This window comes from Galeopterus variegatus, unplaced genomic scaffold (genome assembly GCF_000696425.1).
Source record: "Galeopterus variegatus unplaced genomic scaffold, G_variegatus-3.0.2 Scaffold6238, whole genome shotgun sequence".
Classification (NCBI taxonomy): Eukaryota; Metazoa; Chordata; class Mammalia; order Dermoptera; family Cynocephalidae; genus Galeopterus; species Galeopterus variegatus.
Window position 1 is genome coordinate 57,111 of NW_007732349.1, and position 15,792 is coordinate 72,902.

General features: G+C 40.0%; 1 protein-coding gene across 1 annotated transcript in view; it reads left to right on the forward strand.

The window, feature by feature from the left end:
* LOC103606041 (dedicator of cytokinesis protein 5) overlaps positions 1-15,792 on the forward strand; it is a gene marked incomplete at its 3' end in the record, with an annotated part of 132,284 nt that overhangs the window by 55,234 nt on the left and 61,258 nt on the right. Inside the window, exons 16-21 of the mRNA XM_008590639.1 lie at positions 557-740; positions 7,050-7,147; positions 7,382-7,471; positions 8,931-9,031; positions 10,760-10,894; positions 15,324-15,435. Of these exons, the coding sequence (XP_008588861.1) occupies positions 557-740; positions 7,050-7,147; positions 7,382-7,471; positions 8,931-9,031; positions 10,760-10,894; positions 15,324-15,435 (720 nt within the window). The remainder of the gene's footprint in view (positions 1-556; positions 741-7,049; positions 7,148-7,381; positions 7,472-8,930; positions 9,032-10,759; positions 10,895-15,323; positions 15,436-15,792) is intronic.

Below are 15,792 nucleotides of genomic sequence, written 5' to 3' on the forward strand. Positions count from 1 at the left end.
CTGTTACACTGTTTGACTGTTGCTGAGCTATCACATCTACTGAGATTGTAAAGTGTAAAGTATAAAGTAGACGCTGGATGATCTCATTTATTCAGCAGTATCTGGGGGATTTTCAGATGGTTGGCAGCTCTTTGGAGATGCATCTGCCTGATGGATATTTTCCTTAACATTTGCTTAGTTTGTAAATAGTTTTAGAAGGTGTAGCAAGCCGTTTCTTTCTCCATCAACCCAATGAAGTAGAATTGTGACCATTTATAGGTTCAAGTAAATGAAATCCAATCTCATTCTGTTAAGTGTTTATTTACTGCTAGCAGAGACTAGGATCTTCCAGTGTCTAGTTCACAATGTATTCCATTTTCATTCAGTCATGAAATTATTTCTGGGCTCAAACTCTGTGGAAAGATCTCACAGTGTCTCAGAGTTGGAAGAGATCTTAAGCGTAATTTGCTGAAGCCACACTTCTGGTGCTGGAAATGTATGGTGCTCATGATAGAAACCATTTCTACTTGCACAGTGTTGCCCATCATTTGGTGTTCCTAACATACTTCCTTTTCAGGGTGACAACAAGAAAATGGAAGATGCTAAATTCTACTTGACCCTGCCTGGGACCAAGGTGGAGATGGAAGAAAAAGAGCTCCAAGCATCCAAAACCCTGGCCAGCTTTACTCCGAGCAAGGATAGCACAAAAGATAGCTTCCAGATCGCCACCCTCATTTGCTCCACAAAGCTCACCCAGAACGGTAGGTGTGGCGACCCCACTGATGCAAAGGAGCTTTCTGCTCGGTGCTCCTGGGCTCCTTGCTAGACCCACAGGGCTGGACCATAGGGGTCAGGGCTTCTGAGGTGGGTGCTGGGCAATTGCATTTTGTTCTTTAGTCTTCACGTGAGGTTCTGGGTAGTGCCGATCAAACAGCTAAAACTCCTTCTGAGGTTTCATTGTCTATCTTTGAAAGAGGATGAAAATAATTTCAGTTTTTTTAATCATCGCAAAACCTATAAATGTATTCATTAACAAAGGCTGTGGAATTCAAAAGTCTTATGTTTCCTTCCTTCAAGACAGCAAAGAACTCTAATAATGCATTCTGTCTAGTATATGCAGCAGGACGTGTTGGATATATGGGGAGGATACTGGCAAGGAAATCATCAGTCTCCTGCCCCAACACGTGTGGCAAAGAGCAGAGTGTCCCATTAGAGTTCCAACTTTCCCCATATTCTCCTCTTTCCCGTTTTGTTTTTGTTTTGGGGGGGGGGGTTGTAAAGCAGTCAGGGATTTTCCATAAAATCAGCTGAATAGCTCAAATAAGGCTTTGTTTTGTTTCTCCTTGAAGTCTCTGTTATCAATTTTAACCTGTCTTGTGTATAACATGGCATTTGATAGCCAATAACAGCTTCTTATTCATTTAACCTTTGTAATGTATAAGGCATCCTGTACTGTCTCAGTGAGTCAAGACTTAGCTGCCCAGGAGACCTGCCTTAGAAATTCTGTCTTGTGCAGAGGATTAGTCCCTTTGGCCTTGGAGACAATTTGGAGCTCTGCCTTAAGGAAGTGCAAAGATAGACAAAACAATTTAGATCCACTCAGTAGGGTCTGCCCAGGGATCAGACCTTGGTTCATCTTTAGAAGGGTTCAGTATTGGGTTTGTTGTGGTGAATCATGGTTGGCTAAGGAATAAAGATAGTGGACAAGTGTCTAGACTCAACAGAGTCAAGTAAGGACTGATGCATCTGGAGAAGTCAAAGCACACTCACCAGAAATTAAGCCAGAAACATTCTGAGCTGCATACACGACATGACTAAATTACATCAGTAACATAACCTTGTTGGGTGGATAGAGGGTACTATATTTATCGAAAATTATTTAGAAGGTCTGTCAAAGATTTTTAATTGTTTTCAGACCCTTTGGCCCAGTGACTTAACTCCTAGAAATTGAACCTAAGTAAACAATGAGAGATGTGCACAAAGATTTATGTATGAGGATGTTTCCCTATTACTTATAATAGGGAAATACTGGAAACAACCCAAATGTCAGGGTCAGTTTAACTAAATTTTATAATGTAATTAAATGATGAAATATATGCAGCTGCTAAATATCATATTTCAAAACATATTCAAGAATGTGGCAAACTTCTTAACACTATGTATGGTGTGATCCCAGGTTTATTTAAATGTATGGGAACAATTTGGAGCCAGATTGCCTGGGTTCAAATCCCAGCTCGGCCACTTACTAGCAGTTTATTTTGGGCAAGTGACTTGATCTCTCTGTGACTTAGTGCCCTTATCTTCAAAATGGGAGTAATAATAGTATATACTTCAAAGAATGAACCTAAATTAGAATAAGTAAAAACAAAAGTGTCTAGCCTATCGTAAGTATTGTGATTGTTAGCTGTCAGTACTTATTATCATTATCATTATATGTATATAGAAAAAGAATAATTCCAAAAGTTTGAGTAAATCTTATTTATTCTTTTTGATATTTTACAAATTTTTAACTATGAAATGTCAAAATGTTATTTTTTGAAGCAAGTACAGTAGTAGACTACATAAAGCATTAATGTACTTTTAGGACTCTCAAGAGATGTTTGAGAGGAACAGCATTTATCAAACTTATTCAGTTTATCATTTCCAGAGTAGAGATCAGAGAAAAGCAAAACAAGGACATATTAATCCATTTCTGTTGCTTATAACAAAATACGTGGACCTGGGTGATTTGTAAGAAAATGAAATTTATTGCTATGGTTTCAGAGGCTGGGAAATCCAAAGTCCAGGGAACACATCCAGTGGCGGTCTTTTTTGATGGTGGATTTATAGCAATGCAGGGTCTCACATGGCAGAAAATGACAGAGCAGAGAGACAGACTCTCACACGCTCTCCTTTTAAAGCCCTCAGAACCACTCCCATGACCACCATTATTAATCCATTCACTGTAGCATGGTCCTACAGTTTAATCATCTCTTCAAGGCCCTATCTTTCAATGACCATAAAAGGATTTCCCCCTCTTGGCTTCTCAAGGTGGCCATGGGCCTTGAAGAGGTGATTAGATAATAGGACCATGCCCTAGTGAATGGGTTAATAATGGTGGTCACGGGCTTTAAAAGGAGAGCACTTGAGTCTCTCTCTCTCTCTGCTCCCATTCTGTAGGGTGTCTGTTCTTTTTGTTGACAGTGTCCCTTGCTGTCCAGACGCTTTTTAGTTTGATGTAGTCCAATTTGTGTATTTTTGCTGTAGTTACTTGTGCCTTTGTAGTCTTGCTCAAAAAACTGCATTTTGTATAGCATTTCCCCTACGTTTTCTTTGGTCTTATATCTAGGTCTTTGATCCATTTTGAGTTGATTTTTGTGGATGGCGAGAGATAGGGGTCTACTTTCAACCTTCTACATGTGGATATCCAGTTTTCCCAGCACTGTTTACTGAAGAGGCTATCCTTTCCCCATTGTATATTTTTGGCAATTTGTCCAAAATCAGTTGACTGATCAGTGCATGGGTTTATTTCTGGGCTCTCTATTCTATTCCTGAGAGAAGATTTTAAGTGTTTTCACCAGAAAAAAAAAATAAGTAATGTGAGGTAATGCACATGTTTATTAGCTCGATTTATCCATTCTGCAGTGTATACATATATCAAAACATCAATGGGCTGGCCCGGTGGCGCACTGCTACAGTGCGCCGCTTGGGAAGTGCGGCGGCGCTCCCGCCGAGGGTTCGGATCCCACATACAGACCGGCCGCTCACTGGCTGAGCGAGGTGCGGGAGCAACACCGAGGGTTGCGATCCCGTTGCTGGTCCCAGTCCGGTATGGGCGCGACACTGAGGGTTGCGATCCGTTGCCGGTCACGAAAAAAAGACAAAAAGGAAAAAAAAAAAAAAAAAACATCAAGTTGTACACCAAAAATACATACAATTTTATATGTCAATTAAAAATAATAAAAATAAAAATAAAGTTAAATAAAATTATGAATCAGTCCCTGAGTCACACGAGTCACATTTCAGGTGCTCAGCAGTTTCATGTAGCCGCTGGCTTTCATAGTGGACAGCACAGATACACAACATTTCCATTGTCACAGAATGTTCCATTGGTTGACATTGTTGTCATCCCCATTCCTGTTGTGCGGACCTCATAAAAACTCATCTTAACATACAAAAAAAAGTCTTAAATAATATCCACATAAGGTTTAAAAAGGCACATGTCCTATGAATTAGAGAGAAGTGATCTGCTGTCAGCACAGACAAAAGTGTGGGGAGCAGGTGGGGTGGGAAGGACAGAGAAATAACAGGGGCATTGTGGGCATCGGAGAAAATGGGGCATTCCAAGAGATACACCACTGTGGATAATTCTTGTGTTTGCTTTCCTGTGTGATTTGATGAAAATTATAAAGAACCAGTTTAATTTATTCTGAGAGAGAAAAAGCTAAAGAACATTAATAAGCCATCTACTCTATGAGGGCGCTTCCTGAGCAAAGAGGGGAGCTGTTCTCCTGTTGTGCTGAGACCGTGACCAAAGGCTTATTGCTCCTTTCCCTGAAGGAGGACTATTCAGGCTCCAGAGGTTAAAAGCCACTGTGGTTTGTTACAAACAGGACATGTGGGTTTTCTCTTTTATTTATTTGATTAGTTTTTTAAAAACTAGAACAGACCAATTAGTGTGGGATCATCTGTTGCTTGGCACATGTGGAGGGCAAGAATAGACTTGTTGTTTCAAGAAATGGACAGGGGTGCTCGGGTCCCTGCAGGTGTGGGGCAGGCATCAAGTCCTTACAGGTACCACAGAAGTCACAGTCATCCTCTCCTTTTACCCTCAACACCCTGGGACACAAAGCCACGAACATTGCCATTACTATCCCCAGTTTACTGATCAGAAAATTGAGTTTTAAAGTGGTAAATATCTTGCCTAACCTCATAGGTGGTGGACTTAGGTTTTAAGAACAGATATTTATGGCCCTAAAGCTATGGGTTTTCTTTGTCTTTCTTTTCTTTTTAAAATTAAGTCTTCCATAATCCTCTCCCAAAGGCAATTACTACCCTAAATTTGGGGATTGTCATTCCTTTGTTTTTCTTTATAGTTTTCCCAGATTTGTAACCCTAAAAAATATATTGTTTAGTTTTGCATATTCTTTTTACTTTGTATAAATGGAGTCATCCTGTGTGAGTTCTTCTGTAACTTGTGCTTTCATTCAGCTTTGCTGAGGATTTGGAGTATCTTGAATTCTTACACACTTCTGATGGGAATGTAAAATGGGACAGTGCCTTTGGATAACATTTTGGATAATATCCAATGACCCAGAAATCCCATGAGTCTTTATACCCCAGAGAAGCTGCTGTACCTGTGTGCAGAATTGTTCATTATAGCAACAAACTAGAAACAACCCAAATGTTTGTCAACAATATAGTGGATAAACAAATTGTGAAACTTCCATACAGTCAAATTGACACTGTGCTGCAAGGAAAATAAATTAGTTAACCAGAGCTACATATGTCAACCTGTATGAGTCTCAGAAACACAAGTCTAGAGCTGTTTCTAGTGCCTATTTTTAACAATTTGCCGAATGAATGAATATATTGGTGAATTGGCTTGAGCACACTGCCAGCGTCCTCAGGGCTCCTGTTTCTCTTTGCATCCTTCCGTTCTTTCATCTAACACATATCAGACACCTGTTGGGTGCCTGGCATTGTGGTATGTATAAGAATGAACATAATGTGGTTTCTGCCCCCAAGTGGCTCAAATCTCTGGAAAGAACCAAAGAAACACCCAGTGTGTCTTACCAAGTACACAGTACTTCTGGGCATTTCAGAAAAAGGGAAGAATACATGCAAAGATATGGAGCTGTTTCCGAGCCTGCCATAATTAGGGATTGAGTGAGTTGATCTGTCTGGCTGCTGAGGGGTAAAAGAAAATGGTGGGCAGCGAGGCTGGTAGGAGGGACATTGGTGGCACCTTAGTGAATTCTGTGCATGGTATTGGGACTTTATTCTATAGACAATGGTGTCTCTGGGCACTAAGTTTTGGAGACGTCCAGGGACTAAGCAATATGCAAGCCAATGAAACAAACATCTGTGAAGCACTTTGACTATTCTAATTCACAGTACAGTATACATTTGTGACTGCTTTTGTATAGTTATACAAATCCATTGATTAAGAAGTATGTATTGCTACTTTTACTAGATAACACTCTGTACATAGTAATTGTAGCTTGATGCACTAAATGAAATGATAAAATAGTAACAGTCCAGGTGCCTTCTATGTTTCCCTATGACACATTTAGTAGATCAACATTCATTAAGGTTATAAGTGGCTTAAAGATCTAAAATTCTGCATCTTAAATCCAAAAACACCTCGAGATCTTTTTCCCAGATTACACTGAGCCATGAATCTGTTCTACTTTCCTTTGAAATAGCCATCAGTCTGATTTGCTTGTCTGTTTCTTTGAAGAACTCTGGGGGAGGCAGGATAATACAGTAGCAAGGGCGTGGTTTTTGGAATCAGAAAATCTGTAATTAAATTCTATTTCTACCACTCCTAAGCAGTTGTGTTGCCTAAGGCAAGTAATTTAATTTCACAAAGCCCCAGTTTCCTCATCTAAAAAATGGAAAAAGTAAAATACTCTATAGTGCAGTTGTGATATTTAAATGAATTAACTCATCTATAAAGTTCCTCTTTCCCTCTGAATCCACTCAGACATAGGTAGTGATAAGGGACACATTAATTAAGGCAGCAACCTAAAGGTAGGATGGTTACATAAGAGTGCTTTTTAGGTTTAATTTGTATGACTGGGATGTCATTATTTGAGAAATGTGAGTCCTAGTCAAATATCGTTTTGGGTTCTTGCACATTAGCGGTTAATCATTTTCTCTTTTAAGAATGAAAGAGGGACCACAAGGTTTTCTCTGACTTAGATAGGACATAGTAAATTAAAAGAATGTATAAGGCTCTTCTTGAGTTATCCACTATTGAGAGCAGTTATCTTTTCTAGAGACTTCTGTAGCTGTGTCCTGAAATGGTCTTGGTCGCTCCTTCTAATCAGTGTCTAATGTTTATGGTTTGTGGTCATTCTTCCCAGTTGACCTGTTAGGCTTGTTAAATTGGCGTTCCAACTCCCAGAACATTAAACACAACCTAAAGAAGTTAATGGAGGTGGATGGAGGAGAGATTGTGAAGGTATGTTTATACGTTCATAGTTAGAAATATACCTACTACCTCATTAGTTCAACATCTTAAATTAAACCAATCATGTAAATATAAAACTTATCTACATTACTAAACAAGTGTGCCCATTTTTAAGAAAATACTCTTTTAAAAACTATTCTATTGAAACTTAATTGTCCCCGAATTTCTGCAGTATGGAGCTGAATGAAAGCACCAAATTAACCTCTCTGTTTTTCTTATCTTCAGTTTTTGCAAGATACACTAGACGCACTCTTTAACATAATGATGGAAATGTCAGACAATGAAACATATGACTTCCTTGTGTTTGATGCACTGGTAAGCAGTTAAACATATTAACTAGTGTTTATTCTTGCAACTGTGTAGTTTTCCATATTTCCCTATTATAAGTAATTGCAATGAGTATCCTCCTGCATAAATATTTGCATACATCTCTCTGATTTTTTCTTTAGGCTAAATTCCTGGAACTAAAATTAGAAACAAATGACTAGTATTCCAGGCCTTTATTTCTTTGTTTCCTGTTAGACATCACTTTTTGATATGCTTTCTCTTTCTCATTAGGGAAAGCAAGGTGCTTAATTATGTTAGAAACCAGGAACCAGTTTAACTTGCTTTACCACTGTCTAGTCATAAACCAAGTGATGCCATTAACCAAGAAGATTGCTGCATGTCGTGTATGTGTGCGTTTGTGTGTTCACACAAGGGAGACTGAATCCACAAGTCAGAGATGCATCTTAGATGGCACAGTATAAAACCCAGCAGACAGTTACATTTGTCACACAAAGTACTTAAACAACGCATTCCAAGAACTGAAACCATAACAAGGATAAGTGATATCAGAACCTGGGAAGACCAGAGGTGGCCGTGGAAGGGAGACCAGAGGTGGCCATGGAAGGGAGGAAGGCAAAATATCCCAACCAAACATCATTTTCTCATTGTTGGGGTGAAAGTTCAGGGAAAGATTTTATGCGAATGTTGCAGCTAAGGAGGAAGGCAAATTGCAGCTTTGGGTCATTCACCATCTGGGAGAAATTGGTAAGCTCAGGGAGTAGTCAGGGCATTAAAGCTAAGGATGGAAGATAAAGAGGGAAGATGTCACCCATGTGAGATCAAACCCGATGAGGGTCAGGTCATGGGAAAGAGAGACTATGGTTATGGACGCCATGGGACAAGGTCTGGAGGCAAATGGTGGGATGGAGCAGCTGGCAGTGGCATATATGGAAGTCCCAGTGCCCCTGCCTTTGCACTCCTCTGTCATACATAGGAACAGTGTAGTTTTTTTGTAGATTATGTACCTGATAGTGATAAGAGGTAACATGCACAGGGGGAATTGGATGACAAAACTCTGATGAAGTTCAGTTGTTGGGGGCATGCACACTGTACACAGGAGAACGTCATGCAATGTTAGCTGCATCCTTGGGCTAGAGAAAACTCCATTCCACAGCCTCCTTCCTTCTGTCCCATTTTCTTCCCTGACTTAGGTCACCTGTGCGCTGACCACCCTCTCTTTGAGACAGTAAGTCCCCTGAGGCCAAGTTTGCTGGCTTGTACTGGTTTCTTCATAGCATTTAGCACAGTTCGTGACACATAATAGTCTCTCTGTTCATATTCAATAAATGTAAACTCAGAGACTTAACTTCAGCTCTGGAAAGATAGACTGAGAATGCTGTAAAAATGATTACAAATGAGAGGAAGGCCCCAAGATGTTAAAGTCCACTGTTGACAACGTGCCTGGGGGTTGTACAGTGCTGTTATTTATATTTCTCACCTTTGGCAGGTATTTATTATTTCACTGATAGGAGACATCAAGTTCCAGCATTTTAATCCTGTACTTGAAACCTACATTTACAAGCACTTCAGTGCCACTCTGGCGTATGTGTAAGTATGACTCAAGGGACCTGCGAGTTGTTGGGTTATTGGGTTTTTGTTCTTAGGGCTGAATTGCTGAGAAATGAGAGGGGACCTGTGTGCAATACATGTGCTTGTAGGTGCAGAACTTTGCTGTAAGCTTCCTGGTGGAAAGAAGAAACCATCTAAGTTATTCTAACCCTGGAAAAGGTATCGAGTTCAGGCCCTTCCTTCAGGGAAGTTACAGAAGAGATAAGGCTCCATCTGTTTAAGAATGCAGAATGTATAGTGAGGTGTCAATGCCAGGTAGGAGCAGAATGACCAAACTAAGGATCTTAGGAACTCGGTGTTGGGGGGAATGGTGTGAGGCACCAAGGGACACAAACAGTGATTAGGTAAGAACAAGTCTGATAGGCGAACAAGTGCTTTGTAGAATTTATTACTCAAAGGCTATAAGAAGATTTGATTTTACTTTCTTTGCATAAGAGAGGGAGGGCTCTACCTTTTCCATAATGTGCCCTTTTTGGGGTGTCCTTCATGAGCCCCTGACTAAGGAATGCAACTGATGTCCTCTCTGCACTGTGCCCTGGAGTGCCCAGCTCACCATGGCATTGTATATGGCCTGTCACCCCCTACCCCCTTGAAGAGCAATGGATAAAAAAGATATTGTGCAGAGCAATGCAATAAATAGTGACAAATGTAGCTGAAATTGGTAAATGATCTTTCAGACAATGACTTTTGCCAGATCATGCTAGCGACTGCTGGCTGATCACAGGTCTGATCACTGATCCCTGGTATCTTTTTTCTAAACCAAACAAGAAAGTTCTCCATTTTATTTGCATGAAGATACAAGAACACAAGTTGCATAAAAGAGGTCTCATGAAGCACGGTCATCAGCTGACATGGTTGTAATGCCCATTGGATTAAAGAAACCATGTAATGCCAGTGATAAGATTCTTTCCACCCCATAGCCTCAAATTCCAAGTGGGCAGTTGCTACAAGTGAGGAAATCCTATCACTGTGTATCTTAGTGACAACCAGCCAAATGTAACACCCAGGTGGTAAAATCTGGGTTTATTTGCAAGACTTGATTAATTCTACATGTTTTCTTTGGACATTTTTTTATAATTCTAGGCAAGCTCAGGGATTCCCAGAAGGAAAGTTTAAGAATCAGTGCCCTCAAAAGTCTGAGTTAGCACAAGATAAAGAGTAATCTAAGACTCCAGAGGAGTTGTATTTGCTGAGATCCTCAGAACTGTGGTGTTCTAAATTGGCAGTCAGCTTTAGTGCCTCTTCCTGCACCCAGTCAAGTTTCCATCTGGCTCCATATTTATAGATCTCAAAAAGTCTGGGCAGAATAGAGGGAACTAGACTTCTTTTAAGGTGCCCACCTTACGCAAGCATAATCCCTCCCTTACAAGAGCATCTGAATATGTCTGTATTACCTACCAGAGATTAAAATATCCTTGTGATATGGATCCCTTCAACTCTTTCATTTCTTAATCCTTCTTTTAAACCCCACAAAAGAGAAGGACACCTTCCAGTATTTCTAAACAGAAAGGTTGTTTGAAACCTAGACTGGAGATGAAGAAAATAAATTGCAAAGGAGTTGCTTTCCCTGTTCAGGGCATATTCTAGAAGATATTGTTAGAGTTATGACTTTTTCCCAGTATGTGAAGTCCCCTTCGTATATAGAATTCCGCATGCCTCTAAGTACCATGTTGCCAATTGCCTGAATTTTTTTCTCACCTTTTAAAGGAAACTCTCCAAGGTACTGAACTTTTATGTGGCTAACGCAGATGACTCCAGCAAGACAGAATTGCTGTTTGCTGCTTTGAAAGCCTTGAAGTACTTATTTAGATTCATCATCCAGTCACGTGTACTCTACTTGAGGTAATGGTGACCACAGGAAGACGTTGGCGCTATCCGTGCTTTCTCTGTGGGGTTTCCCTTACTCCACACACTCATGTTCAGCTCTGTGAGCAGCTGGGACTTGGAACTGCTAAATTTCAGAACTTCGGGGCTGAAGATGTTGGAGAAGGTCTATGAGAAGTCCTTTTGGACTAGCAAGACTCAGGGATGCAGGTGACTAAATGTGCTGCTTGCTAGAAGCCTGTGTTGGTGACATCACCTCGAGGGAGGCAGGTTCCTGTGGCAAGATGGTATTTAATACAGCAGGTGGCTTCGTGATGATGATGGGGGTATAAATCTAAGATCATGATCTATTGTTGTAGGAGAGGGTGGCAGTTGTCAAAGGAAGATGTTTGCTGAGATTAGTATTTCTTTGCTGACACCAAACTTAGCTACCTTGGCAGACTAATCTGTAGAAATAGGATAATTCTCTGTTTGGATTCCTAACATAACTACTCTATCAACGGTGGAAGAAACAGGCTGGCTGGTTAGCTCACTAGGTAGAGTGTGGTGCTTACAACACCAAGGTCAAGGGTTCAGATCCCTGTATCAGCCAGGTGCCAAAAAAAAAAAAATAGAAGAAACCACAAAAGAGGAAGTACCTTTTTAGAAGATTCCCACAACCCGAAAGACTTCCCTGCTCTTCAAAAACAGCTGGATTTTCAAACTGTTAAAATTTGTTTATAGGAAAGAAAGAAAAGGGTTATAAATTTGAGCATTTCTTTTAACTGTATGTTTTAAAAACTTAAACAAAATTAAAAGCAAATAATTAGCCTAGAAAAAAAGTTTGCAACATATAGTACATATGAAATGTTAATATCTTTACTGATTAAAAGCTCTTGTAAATCAATAAAAGAATGATAAATAGCCTTAAACAATAGAAAACAAAAACAAATTTGTAAAAGAAAAAATTCAAATGATCAGTCACATTTTTAAAAAAATGTTTATACTCAAATATCAAAAGATTGCATTATACATACACCATCTTTTAAATATGTATTTACTAAAGATTAAAAATCTTGGTCCTTTGGTGAGATGATAAAAATTAGCCCCGTGTTTTAATTTTAATACTAATAGGGATATAATTTCTTAAGGACAAAAATTTGGCACTGTGAATAAAAATTATTTTAAAAAGGAGAAGAAAAAAAGTATCACATTTTTCTAGAAATTTATCTTATGGAATGAAAACTATCAGGCGTGCATGAAAAAAAAGATTGTTAAATATGTACATTCAGTCCTTTCAAATGTAGAGTGTGTTAAATGAGGGAAGATGAGCATGATAGATTCTTAAATGATAAAACTAAGGTGTTAAGCATAAGTACAGTATGATCTCATTTTCAAAATAATATAGGTTTTAGGGCTGGCCAGTTAATGTGGTGCTGAAAACACCGCGGTCCAGGGTTTGATCCATATACCAACTGACTGCTCCCCCAAAAAATAAACACACACACACATATACATATATATATAGATATATATGTTTGAAATATGTAAAGAAAGGAAGACTGGATAAATCGCCTACTAAAACTGTAATAGGATTAAAACTTAAGGTGGCAGGGTTGTAATTCATTCTTTCATTCTTTATGTTTTTACTCTTTCTGCATTTTCAATTTTATTTATTTTTTATTTATATTATTTTTATTATTTTTCTATTATGCATTTTTAAAGTTTCTACAATGAATATATACTTTTTTTATTGTTTTTAAAAATGCTTAATGACTTTAAAATCCCACTAGCTAAACGACTATCCCTCCTTCCCTGATAGAAGTGAGCAGTGTTTTTTCAGCACATACTTTATGCACAGTCTCTGTATTCTTTTTCTCTTCAGAAGGTCTTCTTTTAAAGGTAATTCATTGAATTTTCTAATTATATTAAGTTTTCATATATTCAGAATAGTTGGGGCATGGAGTGTTCTGCTAAGGGAACATTCCTTTACCCAAAAATTTGTTTACATAGAAAACCAGTAGTAAAAATCATCATAAAACTACAGAAAGAAAACCTTAATGTATGAAATTAAAATATATCTTTACATTGATGATTCATTAGTTCAGTCACCCATTATAACGTCCAAGCGCCTGGTCGGGGTTGTTTTAGACATTAAGTATCATTTAGACATTGGGTTATCATTTAGACATCAGACAGTATAACTACAGAAAATGAAAGATTAGGATGATTCAGGACCTCATGAAATTAAGAGAGTTGCTTTATTGAGCCTGGTCCCCAACAGCTTGTTCATGGTCGTTTTTCCCCTGGTGTTTTCTCGTTGAAGGTGAGCATGAGCTGGGAGTGGAGTCTGGCCGTGTGCATGCTCCGATTGCTTAGATTTGAAAGACACATGAGTGTGCTGGCCGCGTGGGGGCCGCACGTGGAATTCTACCTGGTTCACCTCCCCTGGTCGCCCTTACCAGAGCTCACATTCCCCAAGACACCAAGGGGCAATTGTAAATTTCCCACAATAGGACAATAAGAAGCTTCATTTTAATCCCTCAGTCTTATGTTGTTAGTTTTGGGGTTTTTTTTTTAAGTCACATACATAAAGTGCCAGGTATTCTGTATCAGTGCAGGAATCTTGCCGCCAGTCATCTCAGAACAGGGCTGTGAAGGCAGTGGTGACTTGGTGGAACCACCAGGAAAGGTTGCTCGCTCTGAGCTGGGCAGAGAAGGTGCCGCTGGGGTGGGCATCTGAGTTGAGTCTGAGAGATGAGCAGTGGCCTCCGGAGATTTCAGGACAGAGTGGCCTGGGGAGCAAGACCTGCTAAATTCCAGGGTACTGCAGGGACCCCTAACGTGTCACGTGTAAGTAGTAAAGAGAAGCCCATGTTGCTGGAGCACAGATAATGTGGGAGAAGGAAAGTGGCTGGCAAATGACAAATGACATGTAGGCCTCAAAAGGAGCTTGGATTTTCTTCCAAATGTGGTGGGAAGCCATTGGGGGATTTCAATTAGGGAAGTAATAAAATCTGGCTTCTATGTTAAATGATTCCCTTGTCTCTTGTATGGGAAATGTATTCTAGAAAGCTAAGAATGAAAGCCAGCGGTTACTGGATGTGCTGTTGTAGTTAAAGTGCGGGATGCAGTGGCTCCATCTTGGAGGCAGGTGGAGAAAGTGGACTGATTCAGAGGAAGAGCTTGATAGGACCTGCTGCTGGATTTGACGGGACGATGAGAGAAAGGGAAGAATCAGAGATAACTTCTAGGCTTTGGGTGGATAGTGGTGCTAGTTGCTGAAACTTGGAATACTGATGGATGAGCAGGAAAGTCAGGTGAGTTCTGCTTTGGGTATGTTCCTTTTTAGAAAATTTTTGAGTATGTTAATCTTGAGACACTTTGTGGATTAAATTGCAAACAGAATTCATTTCTAGTTCTGCCAGGTGGATGAATTGAGAATGACTGGTAACCCACTGATTGAACAGTTTTCTCAGGGTAGTTCATACTCCTTGGATACTATATAAAGAATAACTGAATAGAGGTAACTAGTTTAAATGTATGCATGTGTGCATGTGTTTGAGTGTATGTATAAAATTCTGAATTCAAACTGTCCCTACTCTTGACCAGTGGTGGTGCAGTTGCCACCTAGTGTCTATGCACATGCGCTACCATTTGGGACTTTGGTGTTTTGGAGAAATTGGCCAAAGACTTCTCAATGACTTATGAGAAGGAACGAACTTTTGAATTAATGGACAAATCTGATTAAGACCAACAAAGTATTTAATCTGTGAGAACTGAGGCACTGCAGGTCAGCAGCAGCATGGGCAGTTCGGTGGATAGAACAGCCGCTAGTGGTCCTGGGCTGGGTTCAGAACCTTTCTGGATGGATTTGCTTCTCTCTCCATTGTCTGAATCCTCAGTTCAAATGAAGAGGGCTTAGTTAAGGTGAGACAGTGCAGGAGGAGGGAAGGAGTGAGGCTGGGGGGCAGAATGTGCCAGGGTTGGCGTGTCCGGGAAGTTCACTGGGGTGAGGCCCCTGCACATTGGTCGTTCTGCAGATGAGCTGAGGCACGTGGTATGCAGGGCTCATCCGCTGCTTCAGGTGCGGCAACTTCCTGCTGTTCTCTCTTCCCTACCAGAAATGCCCACAAGCCACTAGGATAGGGGTATCACCAAGACTGGGGCCTTTCAGACAGCTTGAGGGCAGTCCCTGTCAACTGGCTGATACTCTCTCAAGTGGACCAGCCCTGCGTTAGGACTTTACTTACGAATTACTAATCTGCGCTTGTCCAGATGATAATGTCTTCTCAGATTACTGGGCAGACTCCGAGTCCCCTTTAAACCGTCTTAGAGCACCCCATGATGTCTCTCTGTGACCAGCGAGGCACTGAGCCTCCAGCATTGTTTTTTAAGGCAACAAATCTATTTTAAAGTTTCTTGTAAAGATGGCAAACACAACTGCTTTTCTCTTTTTCCTTTTAAGATTTTATGGCCAGAGTGAAGATGGAGATGAATTTAATAATTCAATCCGCCAGTTATTTCTTGCTTTCAATACGCTGATGGACAGGCCCTTGGAGGAAGCTGTCAAGATCAAGGTCTGCATGGCATCAGTGTGGGTAGCTCCTTTAGGGCTGTCAGTGAGGATGGTCAGAACAACTTAGAACTGGATGTGGTGGGAGAAAAACAATTGAATCTTGGTTCATGGATGGCTTATGAATTTTAATATGATGTATAGAAGCAAAGGAAAAAACCCACATTCTAACTTTTAGGTACACATGTATTTTCAAATGTCAGTTTGCCAAATACAAGCTACCTTTTTAGACATCCTTTGAATGGCCGTCGAGACCCCTGTCTGACCCCTGATTTCAGCAAACTGATCATGATGCTGTTGCATATGACAATTTTTTATCTTTATTTCCTTCTTTCTTCCCAGAATCACAAAGTCACCATTA